We start from the raw sequence: 26,877 nt of genomic DNA, 5'->3' as shown, positions 1-26,877 counted from the left end.
ATCAGCATCACCTGAATGACCAAGCTGGACGATCAGCATCACCTGAATGACCAAGCTGGACGGTCAGCATCACCTAAATGACCAAGCTGGACGATCAGCATCACCTGAATGACCAAGCTGGACGATCAGCATCACCTGAATGACCAAGCTGGACGGTCAGCATCACCTAAATGACCAAGCTGGACGATCAGCATCACCTGAATGACCAAGCTGGACGTTCAGCATCATCCAAAATCAAATGCAACATATACTGGGCTGGTCAAGAGCTGGTTAACCATTGAGCTCACCAGAATGTTCACCAGGATGTTCACCAGTGCTTACCAGTGTTCACCAGGATGATGCTTATAGCCTCTGTATTCACAGCCTTGCATAAAGTATGTTTTAGGGCTAAGCTGTAAGCTGTTGTATTTGCATGGTATTTTGGGAACTGTGGTTATTTAGGAGTATTCGTTTTTTTCACTCTGCAGCCGTGCATGGACTGACTGTCTCATTTAGTCTGCTTTTATCTCTCTTTATTCTTTATCTCTCACTGTTCTCACTTTTGGATTTAAAACGACTAAAAAAATTAAAGCATTTATCTCAATAATTCAAAATATATTTATTGGGAAGGCAGAAGGATATTAAAATACGCAGAGAAACATTACAGGCTGTAATTATAAAACTGTTCCTACATAGCCAGTTGAGCTGTAGGAAAGAAGGAGTATTAATGTTATGGCTGGTTGGAGTAGATAATAGTAGTAATAAACAGATAGGATGAGCAGGGTTAGAGAATGTTTGCCATCTTTAGACATTGACATAAAGCACTTAATTCCCTAAACCTCACACTACTGTCAGACACATACTGGACATTTGAAACTTAAGATGCACACTTGTGACAGCATTTGACCACTAAATTATAGTCTATGACCTCTAAGCAGACAGACTCTCAGTGATAGGTAATATGTCTGTGCTGGACTTATGTAGCACTTCTGACACCATTTTTGGAACACTGTGCTATTTCTAATCTGTTCACATGCTGCAGAGAAAGCTACAGGAATACACTGCAAAGTGCAAAGACATTTTTGCCTCTTATTTGCATCAGATCTGAAATGAGCCTGAAAGAATGTATTCAGTGCATAAAAAGACAGGGGTAGATTCGTTCTAGAGTGAAATCATAGGTTAGCATATAGTACTGTGTAAAGCTGTTACGCAGTTCTCAGAACAGTTTCATTCTGGCTACAAATATCCACAGCAGTCTAACAGTATACTAATAGAAGAAACATATAAGGAACTAAAGAACTATAAGGCACTTTGATGCTGTGTTAGAATGTGAAGTCTATCGCAATAATAACATAAAAAAACAGATGTTATTGTGCATATGCTTTCTTGTGCATGATGTAGTTGCATCCTTGGTTTCTTGCATTCCTGAACTCAAGCATGTATTTACGAAGAACACTTAAAATTACTAGATGTGTACTTGTTCCTCCCTGAAAATCGAGGTTGAATTGGTTGATGAAGTTCACTCCAAAATACCCCATACCATCACTTCCTTACCACAGAAAATTACACCTCTCCCAGAGCCTTCAGCAATCAACTATAAAAATAACATATACTTAAAAATCTGCACAGTAACTATAAATTATTATTAGTTATATTTATTTCTGTCAGTTATAAGAATTTATATTTATGTTTGGTACACAGACTAAATAACTGTAACTTAATATAGCAGATATAGGCATTCTGCTGTTTAAGAATTTCAACAGACTCACTCAAATGCTGGAGTTTTTGAAATTAATAACTAAAATAGAAAAGCACTTTGACTGAACGTAAATTTATTTTTTTTTTGGCTTTGCTATTATTTAACTGAAGTTCATTTTTATATCAGAAAAAATAAAGCGCAAATATATTGAAATATTAAATATATTAATTCATTAATTAAAATATTTCATATTATTTATTTTTTTATTAATTTAAATTATTTTTATTGTTTTATTGATCAAATTATTAAATATATGTATATATTTTTCCATGATTCCCAAGTTCTTAGTTTATTGATATAAATTTGATCATTTCTTATCATTCTTATCATTTTACTTTACTTTCACTACTATAATTATTTTATTCATAAGATAAAAATTCATTACTTTTTATGTCAATTTTTATGATCTTTTTAAAATGTGATATTTTTCCTTTTTTACGTATATATTGTATTTGTCTATAGTAAAAGTCAGTTTTTATTTCTCTTTTTTTATATATATTTAATCCCTTTTAAACTGTATATAAGGGGCCTCATCCAGTGTAAATAATCGATTGCTTGATTAATATTCAGTGTTGCAAACCCAGTTTTTACATAAACAATAAACAGAGAATAAAAAAGCTGTGTCTTAAAGGGGATGGATACAGACACACTGATTGGCTTATTTCACGTTACACCCAAAACACACCCATGAATAATTAAGAGAATTTAAACACACCCTTCACGCCGTTGGAGCTGCACAAGGTGTATTTTTCGTGCCCTCATGATACAAAAGACACAGGACACGCCCCTAATATCAACTGCGCAAATCGCAATTACCTAGTGCGCTATAGATCGTTAAAATAGGGCCCCAGCATTCACTGTTAATTCAATATTAGGTTTGCATACCAATACTGTGGTAGCCTTAGCTAAGCTGGTTAGCTTTGGAAAAGAGTGACTAGAAGATAAAACTATGCTTAAGCATCTGTGTTCACAGCATTCCATGGAGTATGTTTTGGGCCTAAGCTGTAAGCTGTTGGATTTGCTTGGATTTAGGAGTAATAATTTGATAATTGTATTCCTGTTTGTCCCCCTGCCTCTTTTCCTCCTTTTCTTTTTTATCTTATTCTTCCGTCTGCAGCAATGTGTATGAGTGTCTCATATCGTTTGTTTTCATCGCTTTTTATTCTTTATCTCTCACGTTGCTATTGCATTAAGTACATTGAGCTGGTTAGCTGTGGATAATAGTGGCTAACCTGAAAGACAGATTTTAGCGACATAGTGAGTGTACATACTAGGGGTGGGCGATATGTCTCTAAAATAATATCACGATATTTCAGGGTATTTTTGTGATAACGATATACTTGGCGATATAGGAAAACTAAAATAATTAATTAATTTCAGGAATATAGTATAATAGTATAACAGTATAATCATAATGTGGCAAAATAAATAATATAGCATAAAATAATATAATGCAGCAAATAATACTGCAGAATATTTAGTGCATGCATATAAACTGCAAACTAAAACAATTACCGTATTTTTCGGACTATAAGGCGCACCGTATTATAAGACGCACTATCAAAGAAGGCCTATTTTCTGCTATTTTTCCATACATAGGGCGCATCGCATTATAAGGCGCGTTAAGTGACACTAGAAAGGGTGCCTATATCAAAGTGAACAGGGGTGACGCCATGTTTCCCTTCCCCCACCGGGGGTGGTCGCTTGCCGGTGGAGCGTCTCAGTATACAAATCTAGCTCTATCAAAGTCAAACGAGTGCTGGATATTAATCTACACAGATTCCTCTCCTGAAAACTGTTTATTTGGGTGAGTAACGTGCTTCAGTTTATTTACAGTAAGCTTAGATTTCCAGATGTCCACTAAGGCTTGCTGCACCAGCGTTAGCATAGCTATCCGCTAGCACGCTAGCTAGTCACCTAAACTAGTAAAGTTAACCCAAACTTAAACGACAGCGTTACACTGAGTAATCCTGCGTGTTCTGGTAAGACAGTGAGATATTAGCTAGCGATTCGTCCCCCGTAGCTTGTTTTAACACAGTAAACAAGCAGATTACAGGCTGATAAAACTCACCTCTGAGAGAGTTAGCGCTTAGCATCTAGCTAATGCTAGCCAGGCAAAGCAGCACAGACTTACAGGCCGATAACTCACCTCTGAACGGTGAACGCTTAGCGATTAGCATCTAACTCTAATAATACTGCTCCAGCAGTATTAAAAGTGCTAAATTTAGAAAATACTGATCTCTGAACAGTGAAAAAGCTAGCTAGCTAAGCGGTTAGCATCTAGCTAATGCTATTGCTGCTCCAGCCTCGGAGTGGCACGGCTCTGCACGGAGTGTGTGTTTACTGCTCCTTACACCTGACAGGTAAAATTTAGATAATACTGATCTCTGAACAGTGAATAAGCTAGCTAATGCTATTTGCTGCTCCAGCCTCGGAGCTGCACGGCTCTGGACTCTGTATAGCACTGAAACTCTGTATAACGCTGCACGGAGTGTGTGTTTACTGCTCCTTACAACCTGACGAGTAAAATTTAGATAATACTGATCTCAGTGAATAAGCTAGCTAGCTTAGCGGTTAGCATCTAGCTAATGCTATTGCTGCTCCAGCCTCGGAGCGGCACGGCTCTGCACGGAGTGTGTGTTTACTGCTCCTTACACCTGACGGGTAAAATTTAGATAATACTGATCTCTGAACAGTGAATAAGCTAGCTAATGCTATTTGCTGCTCAGCCTCGGAGCTGCACGGCTCTGGACTCTGTATAGCACTGAAACTCTCTATAACGCTGCACGGAGTGTGTGTTTACTGCTCCTTACAACCTGACGAGTAAAATCCATACAAAAGGCGCACCGTATTATAAGACGCACTGTCAATTTTTGTGAAAATTAAAAGTTTTTAAGTGCGCCCTATAGTCCGAAAAATACGGTATACAATAAATACACCTAAAGCTTCACAGTAAATAATAGACTACTTTTAAGACAGAACAGCCCTATTATCACGATATGGATTTTTAATATCATGATATTTCTGTGTCACGATATATTGTATCCGATATAATATTGCCCACCCCTAGCACATACAGTACAGTACATACAGCTATTTAATATAGCTAATAAAATAGCAAGATGAGGTTCTTCCCAAGATCCCAAGCATGTACTATTACATACTAAGAAGAGTTTAAATTAGTGTACATTTTCTCTTCTATTTAGAATATACATATAGCATACTCATTATTCTCAAACTCTAAGGACCACATAACAATTTGAACAGAACAGTGATGTAACAAGTCTACTTTCACTTTTTTTTCTGATACATTTTCTGATACATTTCTTCCTGCAGATGAAACAAAAGAACAGTCAAGAAGTGGAAAATTGTATTTTTTAAGATTTTAAATAAATCATATTCTGATCTAATTATGGAGATCCAGGTACTTCAGTTATTAGCTTTTCCTCCATATTTAAAACCCATCTAAATTAATTATATATAGGATTCTATAAGCATTATTTTATTTCTACTGCATTTTCTTTATTTATTATTTTGTATATAATGATTTTAATATAATTACAGGGTTTCTAACACAGTGCACAGTGAAGATACCCTTTGAAAGTTTTTTTTTTAAAGGAATAACATTAAAAAAAATCATGTTGTAAGTGAGTGGAAAGAACATTTAGCTGTTCTTCATACTCACACTTAGAGTTACATGATAACAAATGTGGTTCTTTACAGACAAAATGGAAGTGGTTCCATGTACCACCAATTACCAAACTTCTTCTATGTAGCACATACAAACCAAATTCACAGAAACAAATGCATATAAAAGGTAAGCTAGAAAGATTTTAGTTCTTAATATTTTAATGCAAGTTGAATTTTTATCATTTTATTGGTTATCTAGTAGGGGTGTCACGATTCTCTAAATCCTCGATTCGATTTTATTTCCGATTTTAGGGTCACGATTCGATACGATTCTTGATTTTCTTTTTTCTTTTTTTTTTACAGCAGAGAGACTTATTTCAAAAGGTGGGCTTGATATAAGTGATGCAAAGTGATAAGTGATCTGTAATACACTACATTAGGCACTAATGGTCAAATTTAAATAATTTAACTAAGATATATGTGTAATGCCATCTAGCAGCTTTTTTTGGTAGCAGCAGTGTGCACTATTAAAACAGCAATGTGCAACATAAAATCAATAATAAAAAAATACAGGAACAGTCATGTACAAAATAATAGAACAATTCGAGCCTTAACAAACTGAACTCTATCCCACTATAACAGTTAAATATGAAAAATAAGACTCAGCCAGTTTTTTTCTTTAATAAAGATATATGATTAACTTTATCTGAGAGAAAGATGCTCCTTAAGGTACCAAAACTATTAACATATTTGAGGCTAGACAAAAAATATATTTTTATAAGTTTTTCTTTAAGAAGATGAGAATGTCCACATTCTCTAGAGCAGGGGTGTCCAAATTACGGCCCGCGGGCCATTTGCGGCCCGTTTCCTTTTTTGGAGCGGCCCGCGAGGTATTTTAGTAATAGAATGAAAGTTGGCCTGCTGTTAAGCAGGTTTTTATAATGTGAGATTCAGAGTTTGAACACTATTTGTCAGAAACGGGCCAAAGAGTCTAAAAGCGGAGAGAGTGCGCAGTTTTAGCGCAGAAAAACAGGCCAAAGAGTCTAAAAGCGGAGAGAGTGCGCAGTTCTAGCGCTGAAAAACAGGCCAATCAGTCTAAAAGCGGAGAGGTTGCGCAGTTGTAGCGCAGAAAAACGAGCCAAAGAGTCTAAAAGCGGAGAGGTTGCGCAGTTGTAGCGCAGAAAAACAGGCCAAACTGTCTAAAAGCGGAGAGGGTGCGCAGTTGTAGCGCAGAAAAACGAGCCAAAGAGTCTAAAAGCGGAGAGAGCGTTCAGTTGTAGCACAGAAAAACGGGCCAAAGAGTCTAAAAGCGGAGAGAGTGCTCAGTTGTAGCGCAGAAAAACGGGCCAAAGAATCTAAAAGCGGAGAGGTTGCGCAGTTCTAGCGCAAAAAAACAGGCCAAACAGTCTAAAAGCGGAGAGGTTGCGCAGTTGTAGCGCAGAAAAACGAGCCAAAGAGTCTAAAAGCGGAGAGGTTGCGCAGTTGTAGCACAGAAAAACGAGCCAAAGAGTCTAAAAGCGGAGAGGTTGCGCAGTTCTAGCGCAGAAAAACAGGCCAAACTGTCTAAAAGCGGAGAGGGTGCGCAGTTTTAGTGCAGAAAAACAGGCCAAAGAGTCTAAAAGCGGAGAGAGTGCGCAGTTTTAGCGCAGAAAAACGGGCCAAAGAGTCAAAAAGCGGAGAGAGTGTTCAGTTGTAGCGCAGAAAAACGGGCCAAAGAGTCTAAAAGTTGTAGTATATAAGGAGTTTAATATTAAGAGACATCATGAAATTAAACATCTATTTGAAAAATCTTAGTTTACACAACACTGTCAAAGATAAATAAAGATAGTGAGTCAAGTAAAATGATGTGTAAATGAAAGTAATCAGGAAAAAGTATTATTTAAAGTGGTATATTTCATTATTATCTAGTGTACCACCTTGGGATGCTTGGGATGAGTATCACCAGTGGTACCCGTACCACAGTTAGAGAACCACTGTTCTATGGTACTGCTTAAAGAAACCTTTAAATACAGACTGAGAACAACATTGTAAATATAGCCAGAACAGTGTTGCAGAGGAACAGCTTCACAGCAGCTCTTCTCATTACATCTAGCACCAACACTCTCACGAACGCAACGTGAGGGTGAGGGGGAAATTGACGGCAGGCCTTGGAGTGCCGATACCCCGCCGCTCGGCATGGCGAGAGTGCAAGTGTGTAAGAGATTCCGTTCCATTAGAAGCGAGGAGAGAGAGTGAGTCATATTGCTTGTCTGTGTGATTTCTCTAATGAGCAGCTCAGGCCAAGGACTAACACAAACACAAGCAGTGCATCAAAATAATTGTTTCAACCAAACAAAGGGATTTGTGTTCGTGCGTGCACGAGTGTTTGTGTGTGTGTGTGTGTGAGCGTGTGTGTGTGTGTGTAAAGGGTACAAATCCTTTAATCCTTTAGTCTGATCAAAGTAATGAAAAAAAGCTTTTAAATTATTTAATGGAAGGGTAAAAATTTGCATTTCGAAACGATTCACGCTGGTAAGAAAGAAAACAGAAAAATATAATATTAATATATTAACAGAAAGCAAACACAAAAATATGGTAATCTTCATTCTTGCAAAGTGAGCTAGTGAAGGGGTGTGATCTTCAATTGCTTTTAAATTAAAGTGACAGCACTCCTACCCTGAGCATAGTCAACCAGTCAACATAGGGTTTTTAAGTTTTTACCATGAAGCTATGAGACTAATGTAGCTAAAAACAATGGGAGTTTATATGCATCTATTAGTATTTGGCAAAAAAAAACAACATGCATAAATCAACACACAATCTGATGCTAAAAAAAAGACCACCATGCTAAAAAAGACAAAAGCTGCATAATAATGATAATAATCAGAGCTGCCAAAAGTTTAAGTTTACTGTTGTATCTACACTCTTCATAATTGTACCCTCAAAGGTATAATATTGGTCTTTACAGGGTCCGATTTGTTCCCTCTGAAGTACAAAGTCATTTCTAACAGCAATAAGTACAGATTTGTACCATTTAACCAGCCAAAGGGTACATTCAGTATTCTGCATCACTGCACTAATAAACAATATATATTTTTATTATGCATTTTTTTATTTGAAAGCCAGACAATTTTGGATCATCAAGTTTTTGAGCCATATTTAGTTGATGATGATGTTTATAATTTTTATAATCTTAACTGGCACAAAAACCATGGGTACAAAAAAGGACTTTCACTGAAAGGTACTTTTTGGACCTCAATATAAGGTACAGCCCCAGCGACAAGCTTTGTACCCTTTTAAGTACAAATCTGTACTTACTTTTCTTAGTGTGCATTAGGGGTGGGCCATATCATATCGTACACGATACTATCGCCATTTTTTTTTAAATATTGTGAACGATATTATACCCTGAAATATCGTGCCATATAACCCAACCCTAATTATATCACATCAGGATACTACTTTTTTGCTGTTTTTAGCAAAAGAAAAAAATCACACATTATATATCTACTCGAGACAGATTATATCTGTCCAGTATCTTTTTTTTTTTTCTTTTTTTTTTTCTTACTGGATATATGGAGATATGTAGAGCGCATTAATAGTGCCGTGACATTCTGGATCATTGACTTCTGTTACAAATCTGATAAATTTCTTGTATTTTTCAGTTAGGGGTGTGCCATATCATATCATATGCAATAAGAAAATTTTGTATTCATTTTGGTGCAGTAGTGTATTCTTGAAATCATTGTTTAAATTCATTATTTCGTCATATCGTCAAAAGTATCGTTATCGCGATGATACCATGAAATATCGTGATATTATTTTAGGGCCATATCGCCCACCACTAGTTGTATCATAAGTTTAGTATTGCTGGATTTCCTGTCATTTCCATAACATATGCATTTCTTTCCCTTGCAAAAAATCTAGACAGATTGCATCTAAAAGGAAATATAATAAAGAGAAGCAGAGGGACTGCAGACTGTAGTTATAGAAGCTTAGTTATAAAGCTTCATATGAGCTCAGTGGAGCTAAAAATATAGACAAAGAGAGTAGAATTGTCTTTCTATGAATACAATCTGGCCTAAAGGCTCATGACTTTTACTATGAAGCCAACAATAGCAGCTTATCCACAATGATTATCCACGATTTCAGTCATGGACACTTAAAACTGCATTCAGGTAAAGAAAGTTTGAGTTTATCTCAAGTAGGGGTGGGCGATATGGCTCTAAAATAATATCACGATATTTTAGGGTATTTTTGCGATAACGATATACTTGGCGATATAGGAAAACTAAAATAATTCATTCATTTCAGGAATATAGTAAATAGTATAACAGTATAATCATAATGTGGCAAAATAAATAATATAGCATTAAATAAATAATAATATTGCAGAATATTTAGTGCATGCATATAAACTGCAAACTAAAACAATTATACAATAAATACACTTAAAGCTTCACAGTAAATAATAGACTACTTTTAAGACAGAACAGCCCTTTTATCACGATATGGATTTTTAATATCATGATATTTCTGTGTCACGATATATTGTATACGATATAATATTGCCCACCCCTAATCTCAAGCCTCCTGTATTTAAAGCAGTTAGCACGCTAAAGTTACCTCAGCTACCCCAGCTTTCATAGCACCCTCTCCCACAGCCCAGTGAGAGCTCCACATATTGCTACATTCTGGAGCACTTGAAGCGTGGTGGATCACACAGCGGGACACCCCACCATCAGCACATTACAACAGTCCGGTCCTGACGTTACAAAAGCGTCTACACATTTCTCAGCATCTCGTCGAGCCAGCAGATTGTAGAGCTGCGCGAGGGTAGCTGGGATTTGTCTGGCAATATGTTAAATATAAAACACTGGTGATTTAACAGGAAAAAAAACAACCTAAATAATTACATTTTAGGCTGTGTATCGGCAAGAACTTAGCAATATGATACGTGTAATATACTGTCATGCTGTGTAAAATAAAGTCAATATAATGTGACTGCTTAAATCACATTTTAGAAAACAACTGTCATAGGATAAAAAAAACACTAAAATATATACAAAATCTGAGTAAATGTAAACTTTTTTACATTTTTTTTATCAGAACAGCAAAATTTTACGAGTACAACCTTAAACACAACATTAAATACACACTGTCTGACAACAATCTTGTAACAATACATGTAAACTAATTATCAGGGGTGTCACGATTCTCTAAATCCTCGATTCGATTTTATTTCAGATTTTAGGGTCACGATTTGATTAGATTCTCCAGTTTTAGATTATTCTATAATCAGTCATTGGTTTGATTCATTGAATCAAATATATTATTTCAAAAAGGTGGGCTTGATATAAGTGATGCAAAGTGATACAAGTGATCTGTAATAAATAAATAAATAATACATTTGGGATGCACTAAATTACGACTTATTGGCAACCAAAATTAGAAGCACTTTTGGTGTCTTGCCACTTGCTATTAAAGTGAGAAAAAAAAAAAGAATTATTTATACATTACTATAAGGGGTTTGACGACACAATCAGATCTCAACCAGAGTGCAATGAATGAGGCAATATTTGCAATAAGTGCAATATACCTTATATAAATGGAAGCGTTTTAATGTGCAAGAGAATGACCCAAAAATAAGCATTTGCAGACTTTCTTCTGCAAAACAAAGCAACAACGTTTTTTTTTTTTTTTTTTACGGAAAAACTCTGTTCAGAATTTGGCCAAATATTTTCATTTTCTTTGCTTTTCAGTTTAGATTTTAGCCATAAAAGTCTTTGTAATGTTTATCAGGTTTATAGGTTTACGGGTTTATATGGTCATTCTAATGTTCGTTCTTTGCTTTTTTTTTTTCTTAGACTGAACTAATCCAGACAAATACCTGGTTTTAATATATGGGGAAATATTTATAAAGTCACAAAAAATATTGTGAAACCTGAAAAAAGGGGTTGCACAGTGTAAAAAGCTAGGAACACTTTCTGGTACCACTTTAAAATGAGACTACCTTTATAAAGGGTTTATAAATGGTTTACAATTAGTTTATTAATGGTTACTAATTAGGTTGTAAATGCCTTAAAAAATAATTATCATTAATAATCAGATATAACACATAATTAGAAAGGGCAACAATATAGATGGCTGTGGGTTCACTATTTGGTAAACAACAGATCAAAACAACATTGTTGCCCTTTCTACGTGTCTATGTGTTATAACTGATTATTAATGATTTTAAGGCATTTACAACCTTATTAGTAAACAATAATAAACTAATTGTAAACCATTTATAAACCCTTTATAAAGGTAGTCTTATTTTAAAGTGATACCCACTTTCTTTAGAGTATTCTTAATTTCAAATATTATAACCTGCCTATAATAAAAGAACTCTACAGCAAAGTCCTCCACTACTATAATATTTAATGAAATTCTGATTGAAGTTTTAAAGTTTGCACAGTATTTTGTGCTGGCAAAGTCATCTCATTATGAAATGCTCTTAAAGCTCTTGCTTCATAACATGCTCTCCAGAGCAGGTAAATAACATCATAGGTCAACAAATCCTAAGTGACCTAAATAGGGAACGTTACACACCTTGGAGAACGTCACAAGCCTGCATGTTTAGCTAATGAGGTCTTCTAGGAACAGATAATTAGGTCAATGCTACAAACAACTGCATTATGGTTTCCACACCAAAATTAGTTTAAAATGTTAAAACAAGCCGTGTGCCATTTATGAAGAATTATTACATACTGGCACTTTCTGAGAAAAATACAAATTAAAATCCTAAAACAAAATGGGAAAAATATATATATCAATATGTTTTGGACAAAAAAAAATATTGTAACAAATCTATGAAAAATTTAAATACTCAAATATTAAATTTTACACTTCAACTGCGTTTTTGATAATATTGCCATTTAATCTCTGATAAGCACCTGACCTTCTGTCTATGTAATTTATATAATTCATGACGTTTTAGACAATTCTAATGCAATATTCAATATATCAATGTTATGTAATTTTAATAGTTATAAATATCAGATTTTTTTTTATGTAGAGGAGGGTGATATGCTTTACATATTAAAATAATATCGCACTTAAATTATATTATCCTGGCAATTTGGCAAAACACTGCTATTAATTGTAAGTGTATACTACAGCAACAAAATAAATGTAAAATAAAACAAAATTAGATTTAGTATAAATATACTGAATATAATATATTTGTATTCAGTAGATAAAAAATAATTGTAATATTTTGTCTACTTCATAAACAACAGTAACTAACCAAGACTTTGATTAAATAAATTAAATTAATCTAACATAAAAAGTAATAAAATGTAAAGTGAATAATATTTAGTGCATGAATGTACACTGCAAAAAAATAAAAATATGCTTAAAGTTTTACAGTAAATAGCTAAATAAAATTGTGTTTGATAAATAATAATAATAATAATAATAATAATAATAATAATATGGCACACCCCTACAGTGCAGTATAACAGACCATTCTATACTGACTATACTATATAGCATTTATCCATCTCTCTCACTCTCTCTCTTTCTCTTTATACAAATCCTTCTTCACACTGATAGATAGATCAAAGATCATTGTTTGACTGAGCTAGTCTACTGTATTCTTTTTTTACAAGCCTAGAAAACAAGGTTTCAGCCTCAAATGAATCAGCAATACTTTCCAGCCTTTCGGAGAAATCACAGTGTGTAATATTTTTGTGTCAGTGTTCTGGGGCTGGCTTCAGAAGATGAGTCATTGGTTAAAACAACAAAGAAAAAAAAAGATTTTTCTGCTGTTTTCACTTGGAATTCAGTTTCAATGCCAATGTCCAGAATTTTCTATGCAATATAAATGTCTGATACTAATTTGCAGCCATTTATAAATTATGGAAATTTGGCAAAATGTAATTAAACAAAATCAAGCAAAATTAGTATTACACAGAAATGCTTCATTACAAACATTATTTTGACACTGTTGTGCAAGAACTGCAAAAAATTGCAATATGGATTCCATGGATTCCATGAATTTCCAAGTCATTTTTTCAAAATATTCAAAATATGTGTACCAGTTGGGATTTTTTTGCTTTGTGGTAAACTGAAATGTTGTTTCTATTGTCCCATCACAACCACTTTCATTTGTGTATAGAACAAATGTGTATTGTGTACTGGCAAGACTTTGGAGATAACAATGCACATCACAATACTGGGGTTATTATAAACTAAATATATTGTAACATAGTGTGATGCACTTTTTTTGTTTTTTAGAAAAACACACTATAAAATGTATCAAATCTGAATAAACAACAATGAGATCTAACAATAGAGTAAATCAATGCTAGTGGTTGAGGTTTAAACACAACACTAAATTAACCACTGTCTAAAAGCAATCTTTATTCATTTATTTCAATTTTTTCCCATATTCTCCTCAATTTACACAGGCAAATTACCCAACCCACTCACTAGGACTCCCCCTATCACTAGTGATGCCCCAACACACCAGGAGGGTGAAGACTAACACATGCTTTTCTTTCGATACATGTGAAGCCAGCCACCGCTTCTTTTCTTGCTGCTGCAGCATTGCAGCGGCGCCCCGGGTTTTTAAAACTTAAACTGATTTTTTTGTAAATCCACACACTAGGGGTGGGCGATATGGCTCTAAAACAATATCACAACGTTTCAGGGTATTTTTGCGATAACGATATACTTGGCGATATAGGAAAACTAAAATAATTCATTCATTTCAGGAACATTTGATAATGGTATAACAGTATAACCATAATGTGTCAAAATAAATAATTCCGCATAAAATAATATAATGCAGCAAAAATATTGCAGAATATTTAGTGCATGCATATCGTCGCTGTCCAATGAAAAACACTGATCTCCAAAACAGAAAAAAACCTTGTAAACTTTCAGTGGAAGTCAATGTAAAAAGAATTTATTTCAGGTCATTTTGAAGAGTTTCTATTGGTCTATGCATTAAGAAATTTTGGCACAGTGTAAGAGACAGTTTGTCTGTTCAAATTATGTAATAAACTAAAAATGAGCAAAAATGGAGATAAGTGTTTTTCATAGGAGAGCGGCAATATAAACTGCTAACTAAAACAATTACACAATAAATACACTTAAAACTTCACAGTAAATAATGGACTACTTTTAAGACAGAACAGCCCTATTATCACAATATGGATTTTTAATATCATAATATTTCTGTGTCACGATATATTGTATACGAAATAATATTGCCCACCCCTACCACACAGTATTGCAAAACAAAATATTGCAAAACAAAATCGTTCAAAATCAATATTTTTGGACACCACTAATGTGTACTTTGTATAGTTAAATCCTATTTAAATTGGTCTGATTAGAACATTTAGATCCAAGGCCCTGAGACTGTAAAATGTGAAAAAATTACAGAAAAGAATCAAACACACAAACACAAAAAGCCAATTCACATATCTTACCTTCACTACAGTCCTTTCCCTGATAGCCAGTCTCCGAGCAATCGCACGTGGGTTTGTCGTTCACGACACTGCAAACTCCTCCATTCAAGCACATTGTCTCGCTGCCACAGGCGTTGTTGTCCACCCCTCCACTGGTGAGGATGGCAGGGACAGAGTTGTTGACCTTCAAGTCCGTTATCCATCCGTTAAAGGGAACTTGTTCCTTGGCGGCGTCCGAAGTGAGCCTCAGAGCGACGGTGCGCAGTTCCGGAGGAATCCCTCCTAAGAACAAGCGGCTGAAGACGGTCATGTCTCGTCGTTTGGACTTCACCTCCGCCCACTTGACCTCCCTGTCCACCACAAGGGTAGTGTTTTTGAAATTCCTCTTTATCGTGACGCCGTGCCACTGGCTGTCGTTGACCACCACGTCTGAGAACACGGTGACCGGCTCGGCGCAGAAGATGGAAAAGCGGAGGTTGAGCTTGCCGTTGTTCATCAGCAGCTCAAGGAAATCGCAGAAGCCTTCGTCATCAAAGTAGACCAGGAGCCCCTGAGAAGCCTTGGTCTTCATGTTGAAGCTCATTTCACTTTCACAGCAAGCGTTCCACATCGGAAATGCCGCCCACTGGCCTTCCGCTCCGGAGAACTTCAAGCTAGCCCCGGCGTCCACCAGGGTGCATACTAACAGTCCGACCCAGAGCAGATGAGCGCCATGCCACATGTGTAGAACCATGATGTAGACGTTAAAAGTCAAAACCTGTCAAAAAAGTTTGTAAAGTTTCTCAGAAAGAAAAGATCCCTCAGTGCTCCTTAGAATTTGATAACTTGCTTGCAGAAAAAACACAAATTAGCTCCTCGGCTCTACTGTTGAAGGCCAGTTTTGGCATCTCCAGAATGAAGTCCACTCTGTAGGAGGAAGTATCTCCTCCTATAACCACCATTCTTTATCCTGCATCTGTCCAAACAGTCTGTCAAACGACAAATGAGGGCAATGGCTTCTTCCAAGTGTCTGTTTCTTTCGCTATAATCCAGATTCTTCAATATCTGTGGAAATCATATCTATTCACACTCATCTACTGCATCTGCAACATGCTAGGGTTATTTGTTGACGTTAAATCAAGACAACATCTACGGGACTCATGTGGTGAGGTCGTAAAGGTCAGTAGTCATCAGCTCTTCTCACACTGCGTCCCACATAATCTGGAAAAAGGGATGAATATTTATCAGCTTGGAAGCTAATGGCAAAGACTGACAATCAATTTGTACTTTATTTTAGCTTAAACATTCAGACAAAAACTAATGAGATACATCACATTTGAAATACACTGATACGCCAAAAGTCAAAAGGAAAATGAACTGGTATTGGGTCCATTGAATTTTATCATGTTCCACAGAAGTTAAGGAATTCTGCATTGATAGCCTGCATTGAGTCGCTTCTCTGTGGCTTTTATTCCCAAGCATTTTATCATCAGCTTACAGCTTACATACTGCCATCCCATGACTTTTGGCATGTCACAGTACATATAGATTTTTATACATCCATTCTTCTAGACTCTTTCTAGCGTCTTTTGTTGTCTATCATCAAAAACCTTTATCAACGATCAAAACTAAGCAACTGAGTGCAGTCAATCAGAGCGAAGTGGGCGTGGCTAATAGTATACTAAAGAGCATGTATTTTTTGTCTTTTTTCAACAAACAATTTCTAGCTAATAGTTTATTATGCTATTTCGTAAGACAGATGGTACATCAACTACTACATTAGCCTAATAGGCTAATGCATTTCACTTCTTATTAAGAATCAAGACATTTATATTATGACAAATATATTACAATAAATGAATTTTGAAATTTCGGTTTTGATTTGAGAATTGAAAAAAAGCATCAATTGTGCACTGTTACATATTCCCAGTATCAAGCCATTGGGCATGATGTGGGTGAAGGCAAACAATAGAAATATGCATGTAAAAAATACTGTAAATAGTAAATATTTGTATAGTTTGGCTCTAGTTTATAGGCTGTAATTATTAATGCAGTCACTGCATTGTGCCGATAAATGGTTAAGCGAAGTAAAGTCTACACACTTTCTAATCAGGTTAAGCCTGCTCGAGTGTGTAAAAGTGTAATCAGTTACATACATGTAGAAGCCACTGAAGCTATAAGCAGATGTAAGTTAATCATGTAAGAAGATCATTTCCAAAACACTTAATATGAAATACTCAATACTGGACACGATTATTCACCGATTCATTACATTTGCCATTGTTTCACCATTAGCTAAATAAATTGCCTAATGTATATTTTATTGCTTTTAACGAGAAAAACAAATATTTAATGAGCACTTAACATGTGTTACATCCCAGCAGACATGCCAACAAATATATTTAGACAGTTAGTAACTACATCAGCAGTGCTATTCTAACCATACATTTCCATACATTTCAGTAGTGCTATTTTAGTCACACATTTAGTATATCTAGCTACCTTAGTAGTGCAGTTTTAGTCATAAATTGACTTCAGCAATGCTATTTAAGTCATATGTGTTTGTTTTTGTTGGCTCTTTCTGTCAGCTCTCTCTCCCACTTACTCCCTTTCCGTTTTTATACAGTAGGGCTATCATTTACTCTTCTTATGTTTATGATTTAATTTGATTGACTTTTATTTTTATTTTCTCTTTCAATCCTTACTCTAAATATTTAGCTGTATAGTAACTGAGGGTCAGGGGGTTAGAATAAAAATAAGGTTTGATTGATGTGTGTGTAGATGGCAGCCTAATGCACAATCCAAATATTACATATATACAGTATATTAAATTTAGATTCCTTATTGGAGATAACCAAAAATAAAGGGGGGGAACTAAATCTGTAGACTGTTCTTGACAGCCTTTATTAAAAGAACCTTATTCAAATTAAAGTACGAATAAGTGACAGCCTGAGAGACAGGCATATTATAAATGGCATACTGTCATATTTCATAATGTGGGACTCTTTAGTAAAGACAAGCCAAAAAGAACCAAGCGGGACATTAAATTGTTCTTTGACTGGTAATAAAAACATTTTTTGGATTGGTGGAAAATGAGCCGTTCCAATGAATAACCATATATATTCGACATTTGTTCCTTTTTGGGAGAAGTGTATTATCTTTACTCTTGATTGAATTAATAAAAAAGGCCTAAATAAAGCTCTTAAATTTACCTCTTTATGTAAAATAGTTGTTATTCATTGAAAGCACTCATTTTCCACCAATATAAAGAATCCTCGAACTAGACAAAGAACAATTTAAGCACCAAAATTAATTATAAAGGGCCCTGAATGGGATTAACTGTCTAAAAAGCAAGTTTTTCTGTATTATCTAGAAAAGTTTTCACATAGAGAGTAGGTTTGAATGGACAACTTCACACCAAATCTGAGCTGCATGATTTGTTACATAGCCAATACACCATCTGAATACACTGATTCACATTCCAAAACACTCTACTGACTACACTGGCGTCCAGACGATATGTTGGTCATTTATGAATGGTCTGTTTACAGATGGTATTGATACTGCTTCCGAAAGCGCATGGTGTAAGCCAAGCAACGTGCATGTGTAACAATGCTCAAGTCTGTCTTTTCTGGCAGTTGGAAATCATTTTTTTTTTAATCGATACCCAACAACCTCTCCAATCTGCTGTATAGTCTGCAAACAGTTGACCGAAGCAGATAGAGCCGAGAGTGGACATTAGGACAGTCTGCCTAAAAGCATTAGCAGCAGACAGATCGAGTTAAGTGCCATTTATCAGGCCTATCTTTTTGGATTTCCACTATTAACATTCAGCTTCAGGACAATGGCTTTGCTTGAGATCAATCAAAAGTTTGGAATAAGTGGATTTTTAAAGGAAAAATTGGTTGCAGGTAAATGCATTAATGAATTTTAATATGCTTATATCTAATATCCTATTATCAGAGGTGGAAAAAGTACTGAAAAATTGTAATTAAGTAAAAGTACCTTTACTTTGCTAAAATTCTACTCAAGCAAAAGTAAAAGTACCCATCTAAAAATCCACTCGAGTAAAAGTAAAAAAGCACTCAATTTAAAATGTACTTTGAGTAAAAGTTACATAGTTACTTTTAGTTATTTGATGTAAAAAAGTACAAATCATAAATAAAATAATTATTAAATTAAATAATTTGGACCTTTCAGGCAGTATTTGTTAAGACCACTCCATAAAACATTTTCAAGAACAAGTGGCACTGGTTCCCCTGAGCCAGGCTACACAGCGTCTCTCCCGCTAACCGTAATAAACACTGCTAGGAAAAGTTCAGCTGCGCGACCATGGAGAACAAAACTCAAAAAAAAAAAATTTAATTCTGAAAATTAGGTTTTTTTTCCCCAGCATTTTATTTTTTACTCAGCAACGAGGAGTTTTCCAATGTAGTGAAGTAAATTACTTGTGTCAAAATGAACTTGAGTAAAAGTAAAATTACTTATTTTAAAAACTACTTTAAAAATTACAAATTACTCATAAAACTTACTCAATTACAGTAATGTGAGTAAATGTAATTAGTTACTTTCCACCTCTGCCTATTACGACAATGTACATTTAATGTACAATAATGAGTAGAAAGGAAAATGGTAAGAAATTAAGCTAAAACTATATATATTTTAAAAGGCATGCAGAATAATGATCAAAGCTGTATATTAAAAAATGCCTTAGAAAGCTAAGCCAAAAGTCATGGGATATCAGAATGCAAACTGTCACAATCATGAATAGAAGTGTTAACTCAGACAATGGCTTGGAAATGCCCGAACCTGTATAGGCTGTGAGGTGTTAACTGAAGTGAGGCTGAACTTGCCATATGGATGAGCTATCCCTTTTTTTAAAGTTCTGAGCAGTATTTATTAACATGCATCGAACAACAATGTCTTGAATGTTTGAGGAATATTTAATAGAAGGCATTACCACCCGGCAATGTCTGGACAGGCCTCTCTGGCAGAAATAAAATCCACATTAAATGCAGGAGGCCCCATACATATATCCTGCAGGTCAGTGCAGCGTTCTTTATAGGTCCCAGCTTCCACGGGACATGGCAAAAGTCGCGGGACATGATACTAGTTCCTGTCCCATGACTTTTGGAATGTCACTTATGCCAGAAATGCCGTAAAAAAAACTGTGCAGATGGCATCTACTGGTGCAGAGCTGAGCCGAAGCACTGAACTACACACCGCAGGGACTTCCATAAACTTCCAACACTTACAGCTACCAAACACCACCGAGACCACTGTGTTTATGCAGTTTATCCTTCAGCAATGATAAATAGAAGCCAAGGCATCAGATATGCAAATCCGAACCCACAGAATCATTGACTAGACGCTTGTTTATGCACTGCAGAATGTAATCTTCCTGCCATGGTTAAGAGTATATCAAAGAGTCCCATTTTTGAAAGCATACTAATGTAAATCATCTTTTTATTTGGTGTATATCTTCAAATCACATCTTGTACAGCTAATGTCCAGCACGGTTTGGTGTTACACTCATTTAAACACACCTCTAAACCTCTAAGTGAGGCACTAAACCCTAAACAATATTGTTTTTTAATTAATAACCAAAATATGTTCCATGAAAGTAATTTTTAGAAACCTTTTTTTACAAAAAACTTAAAAAAAAAACACCTTTGTTGTTGTAATTTCTGCCTCGGCAGTACCCTTACAGATTTAACTGTGCTATAGGCAAGGATGGGGTGTCCATGTATTTTGGTACGTGGATTCTCACAATACGCAAATGAGTCAAACAATAACTGCCTCCACTGGTGGCGTCCAACCATCTACTTCTCCTCCCCATCAGAGGAACACTGTTTAGCCCAATCAGCTATTCCTTCTGCCCCATCCTAAACCCATTCATCACCCAGTGCCCCTGGTAGTCATGTTAGGATGACTAATATTTTCAAGCTGCTCAGCCAACATGACCAGCATGACCAAAATCAAGCATTCACTATTCTGGTCAACTGGTTAACTGGCCAGCTTTACCATATAGGATATATTTTCAACAGCATTTCAATCACCTTGACCATCAAAAAAACAGTTAAGACCATTCAAATCCAGACACTACCAAAAGCTGGCTTTTTCTAGCTGGCTATACACAGCAAAAAAAAAAAATATATATATATATATATAATTTACAAGATTCTCCCAAGATAGAAATCATCAAATAAATTAGCTACTTAATCAATCCAAGAGCCATTTAAATATTCAAAGGCTTCTTTGAGTTGTTGTACTGTCTCTATAGAACCACAGTTTTTACTTAGCCAGAAACCTTAACCAGAAAGTGTGCTGGATAAACCTTGTTATGCATGCTCCTGTAGTAGTCATCAACCGTCTTCCTGAACATCCACCTTCATACCTTACACACATTTTTCAGCCAATCATGGAGACCTCTGAAATAAATTATAAAAATAAGATGAATCTAAGATATACTACATACTAAACCACACCACATTGGTCCAGAAAGCCATTCAGTCCAATCCATGACTAACATATTGCAGTTTTAGAGCCATTCCATTTTCCATCATGTTCTAGCATTATGAGACTCACAGATCTAAGCACACAGAACACAGGTCTTTAAATCTGGAGCTTGGATTCAGTTTCCATTTCTGGAATCATTGGTAGGTGGAACACAACACAGCAAAACAACTACATCAGCTATTCCCTTCATTTCCAATGCTACAGGACTCAAGAACCAGATTTAAAGAAATCTTTAATGATGGAGAACTTTCTAACGGTTGTCAGGGAAACCTTTGCAGCCCCTTTATTTTTGAAAATGTCGGAACAGTGTTGGTGACCGCTGAGCTGCACAGGCAGCTTAAATACTAAACCACACCACACGGTTCCAGGTGGCCATGCAGTGCAACACAGGACTAAGGCAGTACAGTTTTAGGTACGTTCAGTTTTCCAACATATTTTAGCATTAAGAGAACCAAAGATCCCTATTGTTTCCATTTCTGGAAAACCAGTGCAAAAAAAGACCCATTTAATAGAAATCTATGAAAGTCAAGAAACCTTAAATGACACTACATAGCAAATCAACTACAGGTACCTTTAAAAAAAAAACGGGTTCAATGTCCAGATTCAGAAACCAGGCCATGGAAGAACCATTTTTAAAGGTACTCAAAAACCCCTTTCTAGCTCCTTTTGTTTTTAGGAGAGTAGGAGATAAGGTGGATCTTCAGGAGGAGGGATAGTGACCACGGAGCTTCTGCACACTGTTCCAGACAGCCATACAGTACAATCCAGGACTTACCCAGTCCTTCATCTTTTTGCATCATGACACACACAGATGTCAGCAAACCACCCAAACAAACCACCCAGCCCTTCAAGCAAATGAACCTTTCAGACTCCTAAAGCCCCAAACACATTCCTCCTTAAGTGGGACCCTGTGCTGCTTGCTGTTCTATGCAATATTTCCATCAACTTAAGCAGCTGGTGCAACTCTCTCTCTACTCTCTCTCTCTCCATCCCCCTCCCTCCCATACACACACACACACACACACACACACACACACACACACACAAATACACCTGCATGCACCTGAAAGGACATCAATCAAACTCTTCTTTACAATCTCTACTGTCTTCCATCACACACTCATTGTTCTGCACTCACTGCAAAGGTAAAAAAATAAATAAGGAATATCATAAAGCATGCCACTCCAAACTCCAAGTTATGATGCCCTCATCCCAGCACCCATCCCATATCTCACCCCCTATCTCTCTCTCCCTGGCATGGACCGTTTATCCCACAGCATCCCTGAATCCTCACATACCTAACCCATCCTAAATCAATGATAACTAAAACACTCTCACGTGGCAAAAAAAGACCCCAAACTGCTTTAAAATCAGAGATTAAAACATATTCACCTGAGATATGCTTCCGCCTCTCTGCGCATTAGAGTTGTAAGGGTATAAAAATACCTATTTCTGCATGAGAGGAAGGATGCAGCACGCATCCCTGCTGAGCTCCACCAGCCACTGGCAGAAGGCAGAGACTGCGAGTCACGTGACTCCGCTCCGCCAGCAAGGGAGGCGTTCTTCGACATTCCCACCCGTGTTCCGGCAAGCCACGCCCACCGCGGGTCCCGATTGGCTGTCGCTTCAAGCCCATATTGCTGAAACTGGATGGCATCTTTGGTAATAGGAGTTTTTTCTGTTTTAAGACGCTTTTGTCATGCTACTAATAAATGATAACATAACTGCATAATAAACGGAATTACTCTCATTTAAATAGTAATAAAGAGCAAAAAAAAAAAAATAATAGTAATTTTACACATAGGAATTAGACTTTTTATTTTTTTATAAACCATAAATTAAATAAAAACTAGGTAAAAAAAAAGTAATTATTTAACTAATTAATGTAAATTAGCTTTTTGCATATCAACAAATAAATACTTTTTTGTTTATTTATTTATATTTATAAAACAGGTCTATTATATACTATTGAACATAATGTTTTAAAGATATTTAAGAATTTGAAGACTAAAAAATAAATAGACAAAAAACAAAAAACAAAAAACATTCTAATAAATCTATTAGGAAACTGGGTGTTAATATGAACTCACAGCCAATCTCAGTGCAGGAGGACGGGGCTTGGCGGAATACGGGTGGTTTTTAGCTAACCCGCCAGGCGAGGGGAGGTGCTGGATGATGCGGTTCACGTTTGGGCGATTTTTCACGAATTAAGAGTGTAAAATGAGACACATAAAGGCAGAGGAAAGAAGGTTCAGATCTGGAAACAGGGAATTTTTATATTTTCTGTATACATATAACAAACTTCTGTACCTGCCCACTACCTCAATCAAATACCATCTTTAACATTATCATCTTCATCATCATCATCATCAACAAAAATGATTTGTGCATTTTTACAAAAAAGCATAAGTACTGGAACTTCTACAGTACCAGTCAAAAGTTTGGACACACCTCTTCTCATCTAATGTGTTTTCTTTGGTTTTATGATTATTATTTTTTTTACATTGTAAAGTTAAAATTAAAGATATTAAAGCTACAGGAACAAATGCTAAATTATTTTGTAAACATAACGTATTTTCTCAGTGTCAATTGTTGCTGCTTTTATTTCAAACTGTGGTCTAGCTAGGGCTGGGATGTTTGATCAAAACGGGATAATAGAGACCGTACATATTGACATATAGAAGCTTTTAGGGGGAATCTCATTAGATAGATATTTGCTTAAATGACATACAATGAGGTTATGTTTGCAGCATGTTTGATATAAAAGCTGCATGTAAGTTTGAAGGGGACTGCTTACTAATGGTGAAAATAAAATTACAAAAAAAGTAAAGGAAACAATAGTTTTCAGTTCACTGCAAATGGTGCTGCCTGTTTACAAAAAAAAAAAAAACTTAAGTCAGTGATGGTTTAGAGAGCCATGTCATCTGCTAGTGTTGGTCCACTGTTTTATATTAAGTCCAATGTCAGGGCAGTGCTTTCCCGAAAAATCTTCACTTCAGCACTTCATGCTTCCCTCTGCTGACAACTTATATGGACATGCAGATTTCATTTTTCAGCAGGACTTGCCAAAAGTACCAATTGGTCTTATATAATATTATATAATATAATATTTTCTGAGATACTGACTTTTGGAGTTTCATTGGCTGTAAGCCTTAATCATCAAGAATTAAAAAAAAAATAAATCCTTAAAATACATCAATATAATATATGAGTTTCACATTTTAAACTGAATTATTGAAATAAAATATTTTTTCTATTATAATATATATATATATATATTTTGGATGGACCTGTATTACTACCCACGGCACTGGCATGTAAGATGCTATCTTTTCTATTATATATCATTCGCAATTATCGCATCAATGAAAAAAAACTTACCTAATATTTGGAGGCCCATATATAAATACATAAATAAATATTACAGAGAAATGTATTCAAGGGTAGCTAAACCCACTGATTTTAGCTGACTCCACCTTTATCTTAAATTTGACAAATGGTAAAAATAGGAGGCGCAGTTTGGGAGGGGCACTGCAGTGATGTATGGATGTAGGGTGGGGCAGGGAGGGAGTGGAATAAGCTGCTGTGGGTCACAGCTAATGTAACAGGTTGCTAATCAGAAGCAACCAAAGCTTTTTACCAGAGGAACGAGTGTGATCTGCTGGCTCAAAGAAGAGCTGAGGAGCAGAAAGTGAGGGGTAAGAATGGTAGGGGGATGAAAGATTTATTTTTGTACGTGTTGAAGTTTTGTCGTTTGTTAATAAAAAAAAAAGAATGGTAGGGGGATTTCATAAAATATGTACTGACTTCTGATTAAATAAAGCCCACTGCTTTAAACGTGGTCATGTTTTATTTATTCTGAGATTAAGCCAGACTAGCTGAGAGTGAGTTGAGTCGAGGCGAGGTGCGCTGTTAGATGGTTACTTGACCTTAACTGGCTTTTAGCACTAATAATTTGAGTTTATGGCTTTTTATGACACTTTCTAACAAGTAGAGGTGGGTAACCCAGGTCCAGAAAGTAAAAATCCACCTCAGGGTTTTGTACCAACTGCCTGGGCGGCTCTGCTGCAGTTGGTACAAAACCCTGGGATGGATTTTTACTTTCTGGACCTGGGTTACCCACCACTATAAATACCTAACTAGCCATTACCTGAATTAAAATAGATAAATTAAAAGCTAGGCATGTTCTTTGCTTTACAGCTGTTAGGCTGTTTAAAAATACCATTCATTCCATTGAAAATCCCCCCCCAAATCATTTACTGAATATATATAACATTATTTTATTTTAAAAAAAATTTAAGGCTATTTTTTAATGAATTAAGCTAATAGATAATTAGCTAATCAATCGTTCCCATTTGGATAAGTCTGACTAATAGTACAAATCGTAATATGAAATAGTAAACTTAATAGTTAAGTTACCTGCAGCTTTGCTGAAACCGTCCATGCTGGCATACTGCTGATTGTAGGAAGGCAACACCTGCAATAGTGAACATTAGTGAACAATAGTAACGGCCGGTATCTAAATAACTAACCTAAAGCTAAGTTAGCTGACGGTAATTAGGTTAGGTTAGTATCAGTTAGCTTCGTGCTACTACCAGCAATTGTAGATTAATGTTTATTAATAAATCAGTATATTTGAATGACCTGCTTGGATTTCTTTGCAGTGTTAATGACAGAAAGCTGGTGTATAAATGGTAAAATAAAGGGTATAATTCTAGTTGAATCTAAGTAAACTGGGGTTGAATAGCTTAACGTTACCTGAAATCCTATTTTCACCAACTGTCAAAAGATTTGAATTTCCCGCAGCTTATTTATTTATTTATTTATTTATTTAATTAATTATGTAATGTAGTGTTCACAATTGTTCCAATACACGAACACAACACAATATTATACACAAAACGTAATGGGAAAAAAAAAATATATATATATATATATATATATATATATGAAGATATTTGGATATTTGGCATTATTAGTATCATGACAAATCTGATAAAATTCTTATTTTTTTATATCTCAGTTAGCAGTGTGTCGCATCATATCATATGCAATAATAAAATAAAATTTTCATTTTGTTGCAGTAGTGTATTCTTGATTTTTTTTTAATTCAGTGTTTTGTCAAAGAGCCAATAGTATAATTATCGCAAAAATTCCATGAAATATTATTATATATAATAATAATAATAATAATAATAATGATAATAATGATAATAATAATTATTATTATCATTATTATTATTATTTTTATTATTATTATTATTATTATTATTATTATTATTATTATTATTATTATTATATATACAAACATACATGTATCAGCTGACTCCCTAAATGTACTGAATAAGCAGGTTATTCCATCAATGGATTTTTTCTTCCCTGATGGCACGGGCATATTCGAAGATGACAATGTCAGGATTCATTGGGCTGGAATTGTAAAAGACAGAGTCTGGACCCCATTGAGAATCTTTGGGATGTGCTGGAGAAGGCTTTGTGCAGCGGTCAGGCTCTACCATCATTAATGCAAGATCTTGATGAAAAACTAATGCAACATATATATATACATAT

General features: G+C 35.4%; 1 protein-coding gene across 19 annotated transcripts in view; it reads right to left on the bottom strand.

Annotated features, from left to right (window-relative positions):
* Positions 1-25,867, bottom strand: part of LOC103042950 (neurexin-1a) — a 562,201-nt gene extending 536,334 nt beyond the window's left edge. For 18 of the 19 annotated variants that reach the window (XM_049472550.1, XM_049472551.1, XM_022681831.2 and 15 more), the window contains exons 1-2: positions 22,702-22,822; positions 14,833-16,011 (exon numbers count right to left, since the gene is read on the bottom strand). In XM_049472550.1, the coding sequence (XP_049328507.1) occupies positions 14,833-15,544 (712 nt within the window). In that variant the 5' untranslated portion in view covers positions 15,545-16,011; positions 22,702-22,822. Of the gene's footprint in view, positions 1-14,832; positions 16,012-22,701; positions 22,823-25,728 lie in introns of those variants that run through there. The other variant, XM_049472543.1, reaches the window with a different exon arrangement.
* Between the last annotated feature and the right edge of the window lie 1,010 nt (positions 25,868-26,877).

This window comes from Astyanax mexicanus, chromosome 25, assembly GCF_023375975.1.
Source record: "Astyanax mexicanus isolate ESR-SI-001 chromosome 25, AstMex3_surface, whole genome shotgun sequence".
NCBI classification, from domain to species: domain Eukaryota; kingdom Metazoa; phylum Chordata; class Actinopteri; order Characiformes; family Acestrorhamphidae; genus Astyanax; species Astyanax mexicanus.
The sequence above is the reverse complement of the archived record's forward strand: the minus strand, read 5'-3'. Positions and strand labels throughout refer to the sequence as shown.